The sequence below is a fragment of the Diadema antillarum genome, unplaced genomic scaffold (assembly GCF_040938485.1).
Source record: "Diadema antillarum isolate AM-2024a unplaced genomic scaffold, OU_Dant_1.0 seq00000663_RagTag, whole genome shotgun sequence".
NCBI lineage: Eukaryota > Metazoa > Echinodermata > Echinoidea > Diadematoida > Diadematidae > Diadema > Diadema antillarum.
The window spans coordinates 78,464-101,440 of NW_027271575.1; the positions used below are offsets into that span (position 1 = coordinate 78,464).

The window sequence follows — 22,977 nt, forward strand, 5'->3', positions numbered from 1 at the left end:
CCTCACTTCTTTTCTTTTTCGATTTCAAACAACAACTCTTACATGACATCGTAATCAGGCGGATCTAGGATTGTAAACACCAAAACTTATCATATTGAAAATAAAATGAGACACAAAAATAATCTATTAGCATGCTTATGATATCGTTTGATATATTTTTATTGACTTCAAATACAAGTAGGAAATAATGATAAAAAACAGCACACGATAGTTCTATACTGCATATACTGTTTTGAAAGCATTGCTCTTTATTCCATATATGCCTGATTTGATTTTATGAAAAGAATGTAATATCATCCCAAAATTGTATTATTACAATTCGTGATTGACTACTCCGTCAGCGATTTCAATTGGGATAAATGCCCCCTTTGATTCGTTTAATGCAGTTATTGTACAATTACGTCTAGCAGGCAATATTCCAGTGCTGCGTTTTGAAGGGAAGAGCGGTACAAAAGAAGTGAATAAATAGTAACGAAAATTAATTGAAATCAATCATGGCCAGAGGATATGATATTGAATGTAAGGTGAGCTATGAATTACCTCAACGTTTTTTTAGTTAGCAAAAGTTAATAATGATTAACTTAAGTTAATAATGATTAACCTTAAGTTAATAATGATAAACCTCAAGTACATTCTGTACTTGAGGGGCCCACATTCTACAAGCATTGTCTTTTTAGTGGGTCCCTCCATTTTTCGATGTCTTACGTATTATTCGTCTTTATCACTTCAGTCAATTTTCATTACAACGTATTTCTTATCCCAAGGTTCCTCGATTATATTTTTCTCAATTCACTTTGTTTTGACTATGCAACCTTACTCTCTGTTACCAAAGAAAGTGAAATGTTTATGTTCTTTTCGAAAAATGAAATAAAGCATGAATTGAATTGAATTGAATTGAACTGAATGATATCGATAAAAATCAAACTAACATAAAACGAGACACTAATAGTGACAAGGGAATAATAAAAATACACATGACAAAATTAATATCTATTACGTTCATAAAGATTTTGATACTATTTCAATTGTCAGGGTTGTAACACGATCTTACACGTAGGAATTATTACTCGTCGCCATACACAACCGCGTATATCTTTTGCTGATAGTAATGTCAAACTCATCAATAACTTAGCTTTACAAAATACACTTTCTAAGTACACTTTTCTATCAATACCTTTTGCATCTCTGAAATGTGTCATAACGAAGTCTCATATTACGGAGCAGCTCCACACTGCTATTCATAATCAGACAGCATAGAAGACTGACGTCATCAGCTATCAGCTCCCAGATACTTCTCGGGGGAAAGACTTTTAACTTGCCAAGGCGATGAGGGCGCGCTTGAAGTCACCAGACACATCGTCCTCAATGAACTCGACCAAACTCTGCTCGTACTTGGTCTGGAACACCTCGGCAACGTTACCAAGATCGACCTGTCAGCGTCAATGTCAAATAACACTTCTTCATCAGAACGAAGCAGAATGATACTAAAAGAAACGAATAAACATTCAAACAGACCAAAACATTCTGATGCAATTGCCAAATATACTCTCCCCGGTTTGTATCACTTTCTTGATAACACAATTGTATTTATATAAAAGAAAAGGAAGATCAAATATGCGAAATCTTCAAACTAACTTCTGAACCAAGATAATTTGTCAATAAATCTAAACACATCTTTGGAAAAGAACAACACACACACACACACACACAAACAAACAAACAAACAAACAAACATGATTTAAATTCTTCATTATCGTTTGAAAAGCTGATAAAATCGTGGGCAGTATGATAATTTGCTCCTGGTGGACATACAAGGTGCCGTGTAGCTTTATTTGAATAGTTGCATAATGACATCGGTGAAATAAACGTGTTTCTTTCTCACTTTCAGAATGGTATAAATTTATTTTCCAACTTCCCGAGTTCAATGTGGAGTAAACTTTCGTAATCCAACGTGGATTCCGTACATTTTAAGTAAGAAAATGCTTTTTTATTAGCATTAGGGAGAACAAAACGTTTGAGCGTGGCTGCTGCGTGTGTGTCTGCAGTGTGTCTGCAGTTACTGTCAGTGTGCCTGCTGTGTGTGTCTTCTCTGTGTGTATCTGCTGTGTGTTCGTGTCTACTGTGTGTGTGCCTACTGTGTTTGTCTGCAGGTTGTGTGTATGCTGCGTGTGTCTGCAATGTATGCGTGTGTACACTGTATGTGTCTACTGTGTGTGTATCTGCTGTGTGTGTGTCTACTGTATGTCTGCAGTGTGTGTGTATCTGCTGTGTGTTTATCTGCGTGGTGTGTCTACAGTGTGTGTGTGTGTGTGTGTGTGTGTGTGTGTGTGTGTCTGTAGTGCGTTTGTGTGTGTCCTTACCTCACTCCTGGTAACCATCACCCTTGTGAGGCAGTCTTCATCAGTACCAAGTCCCTTCATTGATTTGTAGAGGAGATCGGCAAAGTACTCATGGGGGTTCTTGATGTACTCAACTGATGCACAAGAGAGAAGTAAATTCATAATCATAATGATGATGATGATGATAATAATAATAATACTAATCGTAATAGTAATGACAATGATGATAATAATGATAACAATGATAATTGTAATAATGATAATAACGATAATTCAGTTCAGTTCAGTTCAGTTTATCTTATTTAATCACTGCAATTTGCTTAATGATAATGCATAATAAAAGTGATAACAATAATTTGCCATATCTTTATCAATATATTATGCAATAAACTATAATACCGAATGCATTACATAATTATGTTCAAGTCTCTTTCCTCATTCTGCTAAACAAATCGTGAATGCTCCTGTCTACCGCCCCTCTCCACCCCCTCATGGGTAAGTTTTCTGGGCTGCCACGTGTTCAAGCAGCTGCTGGTAGACTGTGGCAGACCTTCTTCTGCATAATTTCTTTTTTGTTGGTAGAATTCATGTACACATTGATTTTCTTTGAATTATGTACATTGTTATTCATGATGATGTTTTCTGTGATATTGCTAAAACTATATAACTTGTCAGAAACCAATCTATAGACGGATTATTAAGGGAGTAATATATCGACGAATACATCAAATATGGGCCCTAAGACAAAAAAGCAAAGCAATAAATTAGAAATTTTAATGAGTATACTTATGAATAAGATTAATAAATGGAGAATGAACACGGCGATGAAGTTATCGTGCTTGATTTAATACTTAAGATATCGGAACATGAGGAGACAAATTAATTCATACAGAGTTGAATGAAAAGAAAAATGTAATATGAATAAAACTATTCACGTAGCGAATACTACGATGACCGCTGCCCCGTTGTTTCCCTTTTATTTTGCATTCACCAAAGCCATACGATGTAATTTATTTCGGAGTATCAGAACTCATACTATACAGTCAAGTTACCTTTTTTACTAGCCTTGTACCAATGACTAAAATGATTATTGACATGTCATAATATAGATTCTAGACAGACTTACTGATATTCAGGTAGGCTAATTCCAAGTCGCCCGACATTTCACTTTTGATCGATTCCACCATAGTCTTGCCAGCGGCCTGCGGGAGGTGAGGATAGATTATTACAAGCTGGTATGCATTATCCTATTAAAAGGAGCCGTTTATGTTCTTTATAAACTGCAATTTCAAATTTAAAAGAAATTTTGACGACCAGATCAAAACTTGTGGTATCATTGCTTAAGCAGAACAAGAGTTTAATCAGTGGTTCAAACAGATGATTATGTACGGATAGTTTGGAAGAGATATGTTTTGATTTTGCTGGGGTAAAGCCAGGAACGATCATCAATAAATCGTTAGGTAGCTATGAAATGTTAACTACCACACATTGTACTTTTCATCTTTTGGGAAAAATGCTTTGACAAGTTTCTGCACAGTTTCTGCAAAATTATGCAGTAAAAAGTCACAGATTATCTGTATAATCATGGTTATGGCATTCATGTGAACAAAACCTCAAAAGATAAAGTTTGAGATGAGTGAAATATACGACATCTCGCTATGAACCACTTATTACTGTACTAGACCAGTAGTATGGAAGAGTTTAGATCGGGACTTAACCCTAAAAAGGCCGGGGGGGGGGGGAACCCCCCCCCCCTCGACATTTTTCGCGACTTCTCTGCCGCGCGAAATTTTTTGACTGCGCCGTTCGCTGACTTTTTACTTTCAAGTCTCGCGCATCTTTTGACACCATTTTCGCGAAAATTGTGCATACCATTACGACGCTGCATAACGTTTTATACATGCCTGTCAGATCGAAAATGGCTCAAAAACGTGATTTTGTGTATAAAGTCTATGCAAATGAAGTTTTCTCTTCATATTCATAAAGATCTGATTATTTTCACTTTTACAGGCTGAAACTAATCAATTTTAGCATAATTATGCTTGATATAGGTTCTGTCATAAATTTTGCGAAAAAAAACGATACAACAAAAGGTCGAAAAAACAAAGAAATACATAAGAAATTCATAAAACAATAAAATACATAAGAAATTGATTTTGATACCAAATTTTTTTTCAAGTACATTGTTAGGAATGCTACAAAGAATGTTTTCACCAAAATTTAGGATTCTAGGAGCTTTAATTTCTGATTTAGAGCAAAATGTATGATTTTATGCATATATTAGCATAATTAATTATTTTGACGAAAATTTCCATTTCTTTTTGTATAGCTTGCTAGATTACGCCACAGGTAATGCACGTGCCAAATTTCATGGCGATTGCGCGATCGACGGCCGAGATCTCAGGGGGGGGGGGGGGGGGGGGGGGTTGAATCAACCCCTCCCCGGCCACAGAACATTCAAAAAAGCCCGGCCTGGTTAGGGTTAATGCAACAGGTAGAACATACCGCGGCGTAGGCGACCAGCACTGCCCTGATGTGCGGGACGCTCTTGGCCACCAGAATCCGCTGGAACTCGGACTCGTCTGTTCCAAGCTGACCTTCTCCTGCCTGTGGGCAAAACAAACAGACAAGGTAGATTACACTTTGGTGGAAGTTAAGTTATTTATCTGTCCTGGCCTTTTTTTTTAAAAGACAGTGCGACATCATTTTGGTACCACCAGTAAGGATTTAGCCTGCATGGCTACTGTACAGTATTGTTAAACTCATCTGCATTTTGTCTGATTAGAGAACTTGAGGCACTACATCACTAAAGATCAGTGCATCTTTGAACTCTTTGAGATGAAAATGTATAACGACTTACAGTCACCAGCTTGGTAAAATCAACAAAGACCTCATGACCTCAAGAGTGGTTTGACCAATGGGTCACCCGATTGCTCATTTACACCATTCTGGTGCATCATTTCATGTTGTCTGATATAGCGCGCACTAATCCTCCGGCTAATTTCCTTTTTTTTGTAATACACCTAAGATGTGTATGATGAAAAAGGTACCAATGGCAGGGAGAATGACGATGAGGAAGAAAAGGATGAAAATTAAAAGGAAGATGAGGAGAACGAAAATGATGAGGAAGGCCAAGAGAAAAGAGAAACAGAACGTGCTATGTGGTTTTTTTTTTCGCCATATTTTCTGCGTACACACGGTTCAATTGATGGAGTCTGCTGGTTGTATAATTCTTTTAAACTTAGCTTCAATTTGCATTTTCATGTGTTTTGGTACCATTATAGTTACTGTTTATAATGGCGATGTCTTTGCTATCTGCATTGCTTTTAACGATTTTATGTTAGTTGTGTACATGAATATATTTTGGAATGACTTTTAGTTGCACATTTCGTTTTGAGTGGTCCACATTTTTCAAGCCCCGCTCTTCAGTGAACCGATCTTTTTCACTGTTACAAAAATACTACACTTCTGTCAAACTTGCAATAGTATGCATTGCTGTTCTTGTTAGTCTACTTACAAGCACATATTATGTTTTTTTTTTATAATTATGCTTTATGACTCGCATTGCATTGTGTATTTCTTACAAACTAATAAAACAGCATGAGTTCGTAATGTATGTCTTATCTTTTTTCTCTTTTGTTCGATGGAATTATGTGAGAGCTGAATTGAATTGAACAGAGTTAGGAAAAGAAGAAGACGAGGTAGTCAAAAGGACGAAGAAGAGGGAAAGGGAGAGAGAGAGAGAGAGAGAGAGAGAAAAGCGACTCGTCGCAAGGGGGCGTACCTCCACAAGAGCCTGAGCATCAGCTTCGACTTTGTCCCTGTTGATTTCTGTTGACTCGTCCCTTGCACCCTGGATTCAGCGAGAACAACGTATTTTCATCTCATAATAATAAAACAAATTGTATATTAATTCAATAATTATTTGGTACCTTAAAGGGATCGTATAGTTTTGGTTGAGACCTAATTTCAGGTTTCTAACTTTTTTGGTGAGATAATGAGAAACCTCTTATGAAATATGAAAGAGCATTTAATTCTATGAGGAATTCAACGTTTATTTGATGAAAATTAGTTTTGAAATGGCTGAGATATCTAAAAAAGGCGATTCTAATAAAGTGTGGGACCCACACTTTATTACGATCGCTTTGTTTTACTTTGTTTTTGGATGTTTTAGTCATTCCAAACCCGATTTTCATCAAATAAGCTTTGAATTCCTCCTAAAATAGTATGCTCTGTACTACATCCTAAGTGTTTTCTTCGTATCTTGCAAAAAGTTAAAAGCCCAATTCTCATCTCCACCAATATTGTACCATCCCTTTAAACAGCACAAGGTAAACAATACATGCGTGTGAATTACCAGAGTTGAGAAAAGATCACCCTTTTATCCCGCGTAAATCCTGAAAAGAAATTAAGTAAAACGAAGAGAATACAATAAATGGATGACTACACTTTAACATTATAGCTGATAGCAAATATGTCGTCATCATCTTATTCACTTCCAAACTGGAAAGCATTTTTAACAGTAACGTTTAACAATTTCACACTTTCAGACCTCATGTCGCCCTTTTGCATTCTCAGGGGTTTCTCTGTGCCTCGTAAGTCAAGAACAACACAAAGCACAAATCATTTGTGACTCAGGTTTTACCCAGAGACACAGCGCTGGTATTGTCAACATTTCAATTATGCCAAAAACATTTCTCAGACGTCAGAGTTTCTTTCTTTCTGCTGAATTAAAAAGATAACGTGAAAGAGCCAATGAGATGCTTGTATTGAGAGAATACCTTCTACGATTGTACTTATTTCAGGGGGAAGTGCTAAATCTTATAACTGTACCTATACCTTTCGTTGAAAAAGTAAGATAGACCATGGAAAGTAGATTTTCAGTAAAGTTTGACGTGGATTTTTTCAAAGATTTGGGCATGTAAAAATACGTCTTCAGGACAGAGAAAAGGTGGCTAAAAACTGATTCGTTACAAGTAGGTCCTATATGAAAATTTTATGTGTCGGAATTCTATCGTATTTTAGTCCAAATTTTACAAGTCGTCCGCTTTTCTTTGACTTGATTTCTTTGATTTGAATCAACTTCGATATGGAAAAAGTACAGCACCACGAACCACGATCGGGGATACTCACGGCGCACAACCCGACAAGGAGTCGCTTTAGGTCTCCGCCTGTCTCACTCTCCAGATCGGCCTCCAAGTCCTCCCCCAAACCAGCTATAGCAGATGATATCAAGGAAATCATCAAATATCGATACCACAATATTTTCAAAACTTTTCAAACTTTTCATTTCACAACATAACAATAATTATATAATATTGACTGGCCTCGAGGGAGATACTGGTATCTCCCTCAAGGCCAGTCAATATCATAATTATTACCTACCCCCTAGGTAAATTAAGAAAATATTTGAATACGACTATACATTGTGATATAGATCAAGCCACATTATCTTGACTACCTGTAGATCATCAACATGTCGAAATATTGAAAAATTGTTCATCAATGTATATCATTCAACTCCAACTTCAAAGATACATATGTAGTTGTAACAGGTGAACTTCAAACATCTGAACGCTTTTACTCTTTATTTTTACTTCTGTTTAAATTTGGAGAGATGTAAAACTGATGGTCATTGTGCAATTATTGAGCACAAATGGACTAGAGATTGTTTGACGCTATGTGCTGCTGTAAGTGGTCGACCTTGTTTATGAGTTGATTGATCAGCGTTCTTCTGCGGTGCGTGTAACCGACACCCAGCGACGTCGCGTCGGTGAAATATTTTCCTTTCGTGGTCGATCGGAATGTTTACATTTAAAGCAGGAAGGTGGGGAGAGAGATTGGAAACACTCTTTCTCTTCCCACCTCCATGTGTAAAGTGAATGGCGAAAACCGGATGATTGCACTGTTTGCACACATCGTTTTGTGTACGGTTCGGTGTGTGTAACCGACACGCAGCGACGTGGAGAAACGAATATTGATTGCTGACCTTTAACCCTGCAAAATAACAAATGCAATTGCCTCGCAAAACTACCTCGTATAGGTAATAATAATTTTCATATTGTCGGCGGGGGTAAGGTCATGCTGCTAGGCGTCCGTATCATTCCCGAGGTACATGGTATTTATTTCTGCAGCCCATCTCACTGGAATGCTCTTCCACAGAGGATTACATCAGCAGAAACCATGACAAATTCACAAAGCATCTGAAGTCATATGTTCGCATCTTGTTTTGGTTGAGCATTTGTTGAATTGCTTACCGGGTATTCTCTCTCTTCCTTGTTCTTCAACTTTCATACGTACAACTATACAATGTACGTTATTCTCCTTATCATCCCTCTGCGCCTCAGAATAGACCACTATAGATCGACGGCGCATTTCACTACCTCTTCTTCTTCTTCTTCTTCTTCTTCTTCTTCTTAATATTATTATTATTATTCAATTCAATTCAATTCAATTCAATCATAGTTTATTTCCAATCAACGAAAATCAAAACATAGTACAAAGTATACATGTCATGAAATGATATTGTTCAAACATTTGCAAAAGATTCATGTAGTATCCGAGATATATTACATAACATATATATGATATACACAATAATTAGGAGGAACAATACATATATACTTCGTGGGCGTGCGGAAAATAGATTCGATTATGGAAAATAGTGATCCAATAAAAAGCAAAGCTTGTGGGACGTGGATCGCTAGATAAATAGTGAGTTAATAATATATTATTCGAGGGTTTTTTATAGCTACTATATTTGATATAGATTATTCAAATCATTTATGAAAATATACATGCAATTATATTGAGATACGCAGGTCGGGGAAAAAAATAAGAATATAATACCTTATCATTATTATCATCATCATTATCATTATTACTATCATTATTATCATTATTATTATCATCAGTGTTATCATTGTTATTGTTATCATCATCATTATGATTTCTTCATCAACTGTTCGTAGGACAACTGGACGATGGATTCAAAAGTTATTACTTGTCACAGTTTCGGTGCCCTCAACGCCGCATAAAGAGACGTAGCTGTATTTACGAAATAAAGTGGCAACATGGCTCCTTTTTAACAGATAATGACGTTATGAACGCCATTATCATTTGTTAAAAAGGAGCCATGTTACCACTTTATTTGCATATTTTGTTAAGATTTGCCCCACCCAAACGTTTTATTCAATTCAATTCAATTCAATTCAATTTAATTCAAACTTATTGACGGATTCGAGAGAAAAAAAAAGATGATCAAAATTACATTATTCATGCAATCATGTAATCATAGTAATGGAAATTGTGCATGGATAGCTAACGTGCAATTCACAATCTAAGTATAGTGCTGACAAGTAATTTAAAATATTTACACTGTATTGTAGAACTTACCTAATTTGTATGCAGCCTTGATTTGCTGGATTTGCTGTTGTGTGGAAGTCATATAAAAGGAAATTAATTTCGCAACTGATGATATGCGGATAATTTTGATTACTTACTTGATCACCTATACAAAAAGAAAAAGAAGAAAAAAACTTTTGCGTGGATTTAATCATTTTTACAAACAACACAAACGCAGTGCTTTTAGATTTGCGTTATTGAATTTCACAATTAATTCTACTTTAAGGCCTAATACAAGGTATTTACGGACAAGAATTGAATCGTGAAATCAAGACATATTTATGTCATAAATATTTCACTGCTGTGTCCAATTGTTGCATGGAGTTTAACTGCGGTATGACAAACATCAAACGTCTTTTTAGTATTATTGATAATCACAGACGTATTCACACATAGTGTAATCAAGTTAATGGCTACTGATGTAGAACTATGTATAAACACCATATCATTATATATAACATGCAAATGGAATGATGTATTACCTTGTTTGACCTTGCGCACATGATTTCAAGGAGGACGCGTTCATTGGTTCCAGCTCCCTACAATTTCAAAGATTGAGAAAGTTTCAATCCCTATATGTGACCTCGAAAGATGACGAAAGGAACGTTAAAAAGTTAATTCTCAGCATTCGTTGGTCTGTTTGTTGTGTACAAGACAATATTCTTTGCTAGTTTACAGAATAGCATTTCTTTTGTTTTGATTTTTATTGCCATGATAACTTCTGAAATAATTATTGAATAATGACTTTAATTAATGCATATTTATTCAGGAAAACATAAGAGGTTCTTTAGAAAGCCGTTGAAACATCGTACCTTTAGTTTTTTTTTGTATTTAAACTAAAAGATTAACGTATAATATTAGTAATTTCCTGTATCCCTGTAAAGTAATTTGAGCAAATTCACTACTAATCATCTTTCAGGAACACGATCTGAATTATAATCGTTGCATGTAAAATAAAACAAGGTATACTCGCAAAATTATACGCTGGCATTCGGTGATGACTAGCTGTGCTGTATTAAAGAACGAGACTCGCAGAGTATTTAGAATACAAGAGGGAACAGTTAATATACTTGAATGGACGATAACTACCTTAAAATTGAACAGCACCGTTTCCCCTTGTTATTCTTAAAATGGTCACTTGCTCATTTAAAAGCCAATTATTGTCATGAAACAAAGAAACCGAGTTGAGTCTAGTAAGATACTGGGTTGGCGTCCTCACTCCGCAACATAATTTACAATCAGCTTCACTAACAATTGTCTTGTTCACTACCATCACACAATCATTTCTATGTAAATGATGTGTAAACTATGAATAGAAGTTCTGTCACTGTTTCGTACCAAATAATCATGCTAAAATAAATCATGAAAAATATCAAAATAAGAAATAAAATCCTGATCAAAATATAATTAGCCGTGGACAACGAGGGTGGGTGCCTCCATCAAGTACACAAAATTTTGAGGCTGACCATGTTTCCTTATAAATTGAAGTGAGCTATATAATTCTGTCGAGGTGCAGATTCATAAAACACGTAGCATTCTTGAGTGGTAAAACCATGGTTTTTATCTCTGATTGGAGTTTGGGCACTCGTCACCTGCAAACTTTAGAACTGGTAGCAGGATTGAAGTACTTTGGTCTACTCAGAAAACACAAAATACACTGAATCATTCGTGTATTTTATATAACTTTTTTTTTCAATACTTTTTGACACCTAATTTGTGGAATTATTTACTGGTGTGAAAAAGGAAGAGAATGGTGAACTTACAGCCATAGCTTTCTTTAGACATTGGGCGTCGAAAAGGGGAGCAGGGGTCATCAGGCCAAGGATGATATCCTCAAAGTCACCTTCAAAGGAGTAAAAAGGCAATAGTGATGGAGTTAAATCAAGCTTTTCAAACAGATTCAATAAATCATTTCAATACGTAAAACAGTAAACTGTTGCATTTTCTCTTCCGTGACATGTGCCACATTACACGGGCCGTCACGATGACGCTCGCCTATTCAGTTACAATATAGGACAACAATACGACATTGAGGCAATTCAGTATTAAAATTCATGCGTGTTGATAAATTCTTGATCAAAAAATAAACAAGTGATATTACCTTTGAGCTCGCTCTTGAGGTCCTTCAGCAGGTCCTGTGATAACAACAACAGCAACAACAACAACAACAGCAAAACAGGGAGAGAAGAATAGGTAGGTATTGTTAACGGTGTCTTATTCTGCCCTTTTATAACAGCTGCGGAAAATGTATGCAGAGAATGGAATAACAAGAGAAATATGTGAAAAGAAAGAATACACAACACGTCATCTGATTTGCAAATTACTAGTCAGTCTTCTGCAACGTTAATCGTATTTGCAACATGAATGTAACAGATCATTTTTAAGCGTCTTCTCTTCTTTAGCTGATAAACAGAGATATTAATTGCCTTTTCCTTAAAAAAATTGCATGGCCATGCACCTTTACTCTGAACAGATGCAGGCAAAGCGCCTTCAAATATGGAACATTTCATGGAATTTCTTAGTGTTCAATATGCATAAGCTTCAAATATAAACGAGAAATGGAAAATAAACAAACTATTTCAGTGAATGAAATCCTCAACGAAATCCGTTTCAGTGTTACTGAACATACAATCCGTTTACTTCCCTTAGAAACAAAGAACCACCCAAATAAACAAGCAAGCACTCACACATACACACACACACACACACACACACACACACAAAGAAACAAAAATGCAATACCCCACGACGTACCACGCCCATATTCCAGCCCACTTCTCATCAACTCGCATTCTTCGAACTATATAATATATTGTGCGATTGCTGAAGTCGGAGTCTTTCGAGCCACGCCCATCCAGCATGCACAAACAATATCACTGCAAATAATGGACCAATAGACGCCCACGCACTGCTTGCAAGATCCTGCCACACGCCCACTTTGCTGTTGCTTACCCGCCCATAGGAGGCCTTGTAGTGTTTGGCAATTTCCTGTCGCTGCTCATTCGTCCTGTAGCAGAGAATGTCCAGAATAGCCTGCTCGTCGGTTCCTGTGTGATGAAAGATTGGAGAGAGGATAACTTCCTGTTTTAACTTTCATAGTTGTATCGGGAATAGAGAATGAGCGGGGAGGGGAGGGGGTAAGCCGCACCCTTCTTCCTCCCCGCCCGCACAAATGAAATATAGATACAAAAACTCCTTGGCCGCAGTGACAATACTCACAAGGCACTATGTCCTTAATAACTAGAACTTGAATAGAAAATGTTACATTTATGATAATTTTCTTTTTCGGTATAGGTACTGTCTGTAATAAGTGTTGCGGAATTACAAGAGTACTGACTTAAGGGACAGTTTGAAACGAAGCAATTGAAAGAGGAAACTAAAATCAAATCACTTCCAGGCATCCCCAAAGGACTAACAACTTGAGGTGCCCCAATGGCTGTGCCTACTCATGTATTTCATATCTCTTGTCAACAAGTCTTTCAAAATGAAATTGATATGTCTCTTTAGAGCATAATTCAATTATTTTGTAGTCTTTTTTTTTTGAATGGTAAGGAAGACGAGTTTTATTTTCAAACGTTCCAAAGATACATAACAAAAATGAGGACATAATCAGATTATTATTTGTATTGATTACCTTTCAAAATTTTGTTTGTAAGCCTAGCTTTGAGTCAATATCATATGACAGTTCAAAATTCAAATTAATTTTCATTTCCATCAAATAAACAGAGAAAATATTATATACAATGCAAAAGCAGAACATATTTGTAATTGACACAATGAAGAATACTATCATGGAATTAAGATTTGAGATGTCAAATCGACCGTGAAGTAGAGCAATTCTGACCCATTTTCCTTCAACTTTTATATGACATTTACATTTTTGGCAACTACAAAAATTGAACACGGTTCAAAGAGGTCTCTGTGTGTGTTTATTCGAGTAGTTGACAGAGAGCCCGTAATTTATAGTAGAGTTGCAGAGAAGAGCTTATCTTGTTGCACACTATTAATGTTTGTCTTAGTACTTAAACTGAATCGTTCTCAAACGAGAGATTTTAACTTAATATATCGAGGGAATGTGTACTCAGTAGGTTCGGTTGTTTGCTTGTCTTTGAGCAAGTGCACTCGTATTCAAATGGTATAGGGTACGGGCTCGAGATCGATTTGATATGGGAGGCTGGTCTCCAGATCATATTATCGATAGCAAACATGTTTCATGATTACGGCGACATTTAGTGTAATGTGCCTTTGGTGTATGATATCAATATTGAACTCTTGATAGTGTTAATATCATTGGTTCAAGTCGTGATCGTGATAATCGTACAAGATGGTAATCACTCATGCAGGCATAGCATAATAATCATACAACAATTACAATGGCTTGCGAGAAAATGACTACAGATTTTTTTTTTCCCGAAGCTATGTCGTTCACTATTAGCTTGGCATAAAAGTCAAATTATTTTACGTTTCATATATCTGAGTATAGGATTATGATGCATGGGCCATTATCTCATCTGTGTCATTTGTGTCATCTGTGATTTTTCATTTTGATAATTTTTTGGTATAACCATAAAAATAATACCTCTCCGGCACCACTTCGTGGCACTACTGGCAGGGGCATACAAATCTTATTCTCATTTCATTATAACATCACTTTGGAAAATGTCTCCTCGAACTAATTATTGTTCTAGTTCATTAAATGCAATATGGCATTATTTATGGTAACACTATCGCATTAATAATAATGAATATGTGAAGGCGTATTATACATTACGATGGTATAAATGAAAACTGCTGCAGTTCCATTAAGACATAGGAATAATAAAGAAACATGTCATCACACTGTTAAGATCAACGCGCTAAAACTCTGTACGTGGCAAGGGTAAAAAGATAAAGACAAAATCTGTTTAATGTACATTTTGTTCAAAGATAACATTACTTTAATTATGAATAAGAAACTACTGAAAAAACACACCCAAACACTCTCAGTGTGTTGATTACGATTATGATAGAAATATGCCAAAATATCATCGTTATGATTATAAGTATGATTTTCATTGCAGTGACTTTGTCTTGTTCTGATTTAGCACCATTGTTTTCGGATATATTGTATGTAAACATGACCACCATCGCACTCTCGGTCTCTCTAGCTCACACACAACAAAGTAGGTCTGCTTTAAAATCATTCATGCATTTCCTCCCCTAATGTCTATGACGTCACGTCAGAATCCTTCAGCAAGAATGTAAAATGTTATTCATAATATGGCAGATCATTTTGACCTTTAATTATTTTCTAAACATTAGACAAAAAGAAAATTAGAATAAAGGAAAATCAAAGAATATAACACTGTAACGTTCTGTTGAGGAGACTCAATAAGCACGGTAAGTTTAAAAGCTTTATCGAAAGAGGCCTTTTCACCAAGTGTCGTCAATTATCGTGATCACTCCAGTTTCCGTTTGGGTATCTCTCCCCTCTCTTTTTTATACCCATCTCTCCCTCTCTCTCTTCCGAACAAACACGCATACACACACGCACACACACAGACACAGACACACTCGCTTTCGATCTCGCTCTCTCCCTCTCTCTCACTCATTGCCTTTAATTTCCACGCACCGCCCCCCCCCCCCAAAGTTTCCAAGTTTATCGACACTGACTCACGCCGAATGCTGAATGGGTATTACGTGATTCATCTCCGAAGATTATCACTGTATTGCTGAGGGGATGGTGTATAAAACCGTAGACAAATCTAAGTTGTTAACGATCTGTTTGCTTTAAAATGACGTGTATTAGAGGGATAGAAACAGGAAGAGGCGTGAAGTTGTACATCAGTGTTTTCCAAAGGACGTAAATGATTCCTCTTCTTGTAAACGTGACAGGGAGAATACTGATAGGAGATTTTGTCAACTCTTTACCTGCCGTCATATAAAGTTGCAAAAAATTGACAAAGTCGTGTTGGACTACGCACAGAACAATTCACTGTCAGTAAAATAGTCAAGAGAGATTATATGAAAGCAGTTAATTGTTCTGAAGAGTGACATGTGTTCTTAAAAATGTAGAGAAAATTCAAACAGTAACGGTCTCGTATAGAAAATGGAATTATAAAAGGAAATATAATAAAGATAGAATAAAAAAGATAATCACACTACATAACGAAGCTCTCATTAAGCAGCTACTACGTAATCATTCACTATTTCTTTTGCATCAAATGTCTATAAATTTGTGACATAACCTAGAAATGGTGACAGAAATGGTAAAGTAGGATGTCTGTAATTGCTGAAGCAATGAAGAAAGATATGACTTTTAAATTGTTTGTTCACTGTACAAACCGATGAAAGAGTTAAAAGATGACGTATTGACTCATAAACATTTGCATAATGTGTTTGCGTTCGAGATTTACTGTTTTAAAAAGACACACACATAAAAAAAAAACCAAGCATAAGAAACTAAACTCCAGGATTTCTGTATCTTGTGCCTTTCTGCTTTTTACAGGCATGGTGCACGTGTTGTTTATCGTATGAGTATCAATGTAAAAGGTCCTTCGAGTTAGTTGAAAACGCGAAACCAATCCCATATACATGTTGTCTTTTGTTATTAGTCATCAACAATGATTTAACATGAGATAAAATCAAACAAAACTCGCCATGTGGATTTTAATCAATTAATGACAAGACGGTCTTTAGTCATGAGTGAGCTAAGATCGTTATCATACTGTCTGACCATTGTTTGGACACATTTTATTTTATTCAATTCTTTTAATTACTGATTAACTTGTCTAGGCCAGGAACCCATTAGGTGTGGATATTTACTTTGCCTGCCCTGCATTATTAAGCAAACGTGTCCGTGTCTTTTTTAAGGCATTATTTTTGCAGAAAGCTCACAGTGCTCAAAAGGATATTACGATACTAATATCTACTGCAACGTTATGTCAGACACAAAGATAGTAGCAACAGCCAGGAGTAACAGTAATGTGTCATGACTGACCATTAAAAGTGGCAAGCCCATGAAAGTCAAATGAATATGTTTAAATTTGACTGATTACATGCCAATATATACCTGCTTCTATTGTGCTACAAGCCCATGACCCTATTTACATCACTGCAATTTTACCAACAGCTTTTTCCCTTCATTGTAGTTGTCGCGTCTTTTTTTTCTCTTTGATTTTACATAGTCTGGTTTGGTTTAGTAAAGCTTAGTTTACTTTAGTCAAGTTCAGGTTGATTTAATTTAGATAAGTTTAGTTTAGTACGTGGCGGCAACAAAATCCCTTTAAACAAAGTAGATTAGACTTCTTTTTGATATCCTCCGAATTGCTCTCTTTAGTTTGTAACACTGATATTTCTTCAGGTTACCGTACTGACCATGCTAAAGTTTCTCTTAGTTTAAATCTTAATGAGTTTAAACGGGGACCAGGGTTTTGGAAATTTAATAATATTTTATTGAAAGATGAAATATATGTTCAGAAAATTAAACAAATTATAAAAGATACAATTATATTTTATGCAAAGGGAAATGTCCAGTTTGATCACAGTGACAACGTAATTGGTGAATGTCAGCTGACTGTTAATGATCAGTTATTTTTTGAAACTTTAATGATGATAATACGTGGGGAAACTATTTCTTACGCTTCTTATATTAAAAAGCAAAATATTGATAGAGAAAAGGAATTGGAGAAAAATATAGAAAATTTAGAAGAAAAATTATTACTGTGTAATGATAAAAGCGAAATATTAGATGAAATAAATAAACAGAAAGAAGAATTTGAAATATTACGCTCAAAAGAAAATGAAAGAATCGCAATGAGAAGCAGGATTAAGTGGATGGAATTAGGAGAGAAGCCCTCAAAGTATTTCTTAACCTTGGAAAAACAGAATAATGTTAATAGACAAATTCGTCAGCTCTTTTGTGAAAATGATATTATTATGAATCAGTGCGATATACAGAAAGAAGTGTTTAAGTTTTATTCCAGTTTGTATGAAGAAAAAGAAACCACAGATGTAGATTTAGACTTATTATTGTCATCTTCTGACATACCAAAACTATCACAACAAATGTCGTTATCATTAGAAGGTCCCTTAAATGAAGAAGAGGTATACTCTGTGTTAAAAAATATGAAATGTAATAAATCTCCCGGATTAGACGGTTTTACCGTGGAGTTTTATCGTGTTTTTTGGAAGGAAATAAAATCTTTTTTGTTAAATTCCTTAAATTATGCTTATTTTTCAGGACAAATGTCGGGAGCACAAAAAATGGGAGTAATTACATTAATTCCAAAAGTAAATCAACCCCGACAGTTTCTAAAGAATTGGCGTCCAATTTCTTTATTGAATGTAATATATAAACTGGCATCTGGTTGTATAGCAAACAGATTTAAGACATTTTTATCATATTTGATACATGGAAATCAAACCGGATTTTTGGAAGGTCGATACATTGGTGAAAATATTCGTTTACTGTATGATATACTTTTATATACAGAGTTACATGATATACCAGGTTTGTTACTTTTAATTGACTTCGAAAAGGCTTTTGATTCTGTGTCTCATAAGTTTCTTTTTAAAGTTTTAGATTTTTTTAACTTTGGCCAATCTATGAAAAAATGGGTTCAGTTGTTTTACAACAATGCTACTTCCAGTGTTTTAGTGAACGGTTATTTTACAGATAGATTCAAAATAGAACAGGGCTGTCGACAAGGAGATCCCTTGTCACCCTACCTTTTTCTGTTGGTCAGTGAAATTCTTGGAATTATGATTAGGCACACAAATTCTGTGGTTGGGTTGCAAATTAATGAAAAAAATTTTAAAGTATTACAATACGCAGATGATACACTTTTAACACTTAACGGATCAGATCAAGATCTAAAAGATGCTCTTGAGATTTTTGATACTTTTGCTAACATATCGAATTTAAGAATTAACCCCAGAAAGACTAAAATAATATGGATAGGAAAGAATCGGAATTGTAGAATTAAATTATTGGAAGATTGTAATTTTGACTGGATTTTTCAGGGTAGGTACTTTAGGTACCTGGGAATAGAATTTTCAGTTAAATTATATGAAATGGTTGAACAAAATTATTGTGAAAAAATGAAAGATATTACAAACACAATGACCTCCTGGTCTAAACGATCACTTACTGTTTTAGGAAGAATTACTGTAGTTAAATCATTATTGATGTCAAAATTAAATTATTTGTTGTTATCACTTCCTGAACCAAATTTTAAAACATTGACAGATATAAATCGTTGTTTTTATTCGTTTATATGGGAAAATAAACCTGATAAAATAAATAGAAATCAAATGTGCCAGCTATATTGTCATGGTGGTACTAAAATGATTGATATTTTCATGCATGCTAAATCTCTTAAAATATCCTGGATCAGAAGGTTTATTTGTGATCCGCAGACTGAAAATTATACGTTCCACATGTTCCGTTCTTTCTTGCCCCAACCAGTATCGTTTCATTTATTTATGGGGTCACTGTACTACAAAAAACTTGCCAATGTAATGTCTAATGATTTTTGGAAAGAGGTACTTCTGGCTTTTTCAGAATTTCTACAAATCAATACAAATGATAATTGGGCAAGCCAGCCTCTTTGGAATAATCCTTTGATTAAAATGAATAATAACACTGTATATTTTAAGTCTTGGTGTGAAAAAGGTGTACGTTTTATAAATGACTTGTTAGATAATGATGGAAAATTTCTTTCATATTTTGAATTTCAGAGGAAGTTTGATATACAAACTAACTTTCTTCAGCACGGTGGACTGTGTAATTCTATCCAATCATTTGCAAAAAACCGCATGTCGAAAATAGCAGACCCTTTTATTCCTCATGGTTTAAATGTAATACTGAAACATAAGAAAGGTTGTTCTGATATTTATCAAACGTTGTTAAGACACACGTCAAAACATTGTAACAGTTTTGTTAAGTGGAGTAGCATGTTGGATCTTGATGATGAAACATGGTCTTTATACTGTTTAATTCCTTTTGAATCAACTATTGATATTAATATGAGGTGGTTTCAATTTAAGATTCTTAATAGAATATTATATATGAAAGATGCTCTTTTAAAATTTGGTTTTGTAACAGATAAAAAGTGTACGTTTTGTAATGACAGTGAGGAAACCATAATGCATATATTCTGTTCATGTCCTTATTCAAATAATATATGGAATAAGTTTGAGCGATGGTTACTTTTGAAGATAGATAAACAAATTGTATTTACAAACCAACACAAGTTATTCGGATTATATGGTCTCAACAACAGTGCATTAAACTGTATGATGATTGTTATAAGAAGAGAAATTTTTTCAGCGAAATTAAAAAAGACCGTTCTGTCATTCGAACATATAATATCTGAGATAAAATGTTATTTTGAGATGGAAAAATGTATAAGTCAAATGAATAGTAGAGAAAAAACTTTTGTGAAGAAATGGGCTTTATTTATTAAGTGCTTTTGAATATTAAAATTGCATGATATTCATAGTGTTTTCAGGGTTATTTCTGCCAATAAAATAAAAAAAATGATATAAGTTATATGTTATATGTACAAGTGCAGTAGGCCACTCTTTGTCGATGTTTTGTATTTAAAAAATTATTTGTAAATGTGACTTTCTGAATATGTGTATGAATAAAACACCCTGTGGAAGGGAAAAAAAAAAAAGTTTAGTTTATAGTTTAGCTTAGTTTCGTCCTACTTGTTCCGCCATCGTAAGACCTTATCTATTCCAAATGACACTGGTACACCAAGAAATCAGTTAACTATGAAGACCACTTCCATGCTTACTTCTCGAAACTTCCTGCTAAAAACAAACATTTGTAGATTGTATCACATTTTTCCCCTGTAGTTTCTAAAAAGAAACAAGCAATCATCGCACATTATTATAAAAATGCTGTAGTCAATCTACCGACGCCATACACTCAGTCGTGATCAATGAAGTCGACTTACCCATGCCCTTCATGGCTTTCCTCAGGATCTGGACATCGCTGTCCTTGTCGAATCCGGCGAAGGGTGTAACGGTTGGCTGCATTTTGTTTTTTGATCGAGAAAGAAAGAATGAATTTGGACAAAATTAATTATTTACGATTTCCAAAGTCATGAAAAATTGGCGAATGAGTACTCCCTGTACTCTTCATAAAAATCTATTGCTCAGAGTTCCTTGCTGTTAGTGGCTAGATTAATATCATTAAACTGTTTTTTGTTCAGCATTTTCATTACTCTACCAACATTTGTGTATGACTGTACGTTTGCGTCTGTGTGCGTCTGCGTCTTTTCAAGCTACTAAAATTTGCTGTCATCCACATTCTCCATAATTCGTAGTCTTAACATTATTTGGAATTAAATCGATGATTTTATATTCTTCCAATGTTGGCTCTTAAGAAAATAACTCTAAACAACACAACAAGCTTTTTTGCTTTGGAATTGTTACCATGATGAAATCACCGATAGCCTGTATCAGTATTTGAAAAAAAAAAGAAGCAATGCATCAATAATTACTAAACTCGATTCTTGTTGAATGAAAATCCTAGTTTGTGCATCAAGGCACATACGTACACATAGGCCTGCTAAAACAGTGAACTCGACAATTTGGACTGTAACACGTAAATTCTACATGTAAACTACTAGCAGAATGTAAACACGTTGTGTCAACATTACATCTTTAAAGTTTAACCCCTGGCATGTGTCTTATCTCAGGTTTCTGTTAATGAGACGGTTCGAGCCCAAATTACGCGGCGGTTTCAGAACTCGCACCCTGTACACTGTAAGACAAATACAGGGAGAAACATATAATCTGCTTGGTGCACTAGCCGTGCTAGCAGAGTCGTTCTTGTTCACGCCCACTTATTTATTATTAGGCGTCAGTGAAAACTGCCATTGATCAATTTTTGTTTCTTTCAGATACGTTTATCTATATGAATTACGTGCGGCAGCATAACATCAAATATTAAAAACAAACACATACACACATAAAGAATATAGGTAGGTAGATAGGAAGATAACTAATACGGTAAAGAAAAAGAGAACACCTAACAGACTGATATGAATGTTCAAGATGCAGGACCTATTGAAACATGCTTTTGGAAGATAATGTAACAAATTTGCTGTTACGGGCTGAAGACGGTTGCTTCAGCACTTGAAACTAATAAGTGAACAAGCTAAAAGACAGCGACGTCCTACATAATACTCCTCGTTGTATTCAAATAGGCATACACATGAGAGTGGTTTGCAATGATGTGAAACTGAATGGAATTTCTTTGAACTCTGAAGGGTCATTACCCACAATGTATCATGCGCTTGTGTTTCAGTCATAAACAATACTTTAGGGCTAGCCAATTGTATATTAAAAGCCTGCTATCGAATCCCACTCATTTATCAAAGACTAAGGTGTGTGTCCTCAACCTGAGAGACCTAATGTCTTAATAGTAATTGTAATACGTTATTTCGTCCCACTGACCTTTAAATCAGGACTGAGAGTACAAAAACGAACTCACCTTACTCATCTTGGGTTTTTGCGCTGTTTCAGGGGCTTTGACAGGGAGATTTCTGGAGCGCGACAGACAGAACGTTCCGCTGTGAGGTTTCGATCAACGAGTGAGCACGCTCTTACCTAAAGTCTGGTTTTTAATGCAGTGTTCGCTGACGATACAACGAGAACTCAGCGACGGTCCGCACACAGCCGCGCCTCACCAGTGTAATATTCGGCGCACGACTGAAACTGCGCCCATGTTTGTTCAGACGACAGACTGTAGATTGTGGCGCGAATTAACATCAGGAGCAGAGCGAGTCATCCTCGATGCTAACAAGGGTCGATATTTGGCTGCATCCACGATGGCTATGGGTGTATCCAGCCGAGAGGGGCGATCAATGTAAATCGTTTACGTCGATCATTTTACGCGCAGCAAAATGGTTTCAAAAATCATTTTGTGGGGGTTAATTTGTGTTAATAGGCAAAGTGTGGATCTCTCTCTGTTTGCACAGTATACACCAGACACATAGGCCTACAAACAAACATACACTCAACATATTGTTATATAATGCAGAAATTTTTAGCGCAAAACTAGCTAGCTCGTTATTTGCAATGAATGCTGGTAAAAAAAAACAAACAAACAAAGAAATGATTTGAAAATACGTGATAGTTTTCGACATAACTTAAAGAAGTTACATTCGTTTTTGGCAATTGCGTTTTGGTGTATTTTAATGCAGATATTATACTTTTAAGAAATAAAACAGGACAA

The 22,977-nt window shown here is 35.4% G+C and overlaps 1 protein-coding gene across 1 annotated transcript; it reads right to left on the bottom strand.

Annotated features, from left to right (window-relative positions):
• Nucleotides 1-146: 146 nt before the first annotated feature.
• Nucleotides 147-22,320, bottom strand: LOC139736816 (annexin A7-like). Its single transcript, XM_071647479.1, has 13 exons — nucleotides 22,234-22,320; nucleotides 20,690-20,765; nucleotides 12,696-12,790; nucleotides 11,845-11,878; nucleotides 11,507-11,586; nucleotides 10,226-10,282; nucleotides 9,735-9,768; nucleotides 7,473-7,555; nucleotides 6,124-6,192; nucleotides 4,845-4,946; nucleotides 3,466-3,541; nucleotides 2,361-2,473; nucleotides 147-1,430 (listed from the first exon to the last, which is right to left on the bottom strand). Exons 1-13 carry the CDS (start codon nucleotides 22,240-22,242, stop codon nucleotides 1,311-1,313), a joined length of 948 nt encoding a protein of 315 aa, XP_071503580.1. The 5' UTR covers nucleotides 22,243-22,320; the 3' UTR covers nucleotides 147-1,310.
• Between the last annotated feature and the right edge of the window lie 657 nt (nucleotides 22,321-22,977).

Bases quoted from the DNA above. Each gene is read 5' to 3' on its own strand.
- LOC139736816 (XM_071647479.1), bottom strand. The intron at 7,556-9,734 runs GTAAGTTCTACA...CATCTGCTATAG, and splicing joins CAAGGCTGCATACAAATTAG to CTGGTTTGGGGGAGGACTTG. The intron at 6,193-7,472 runs GTGAGTATCCCC...CGCTGAATCCAG, and splicing joins TCCTTGTCGGGTTGTGCGCC to GGTGCAAGGGACGAGTCAAC.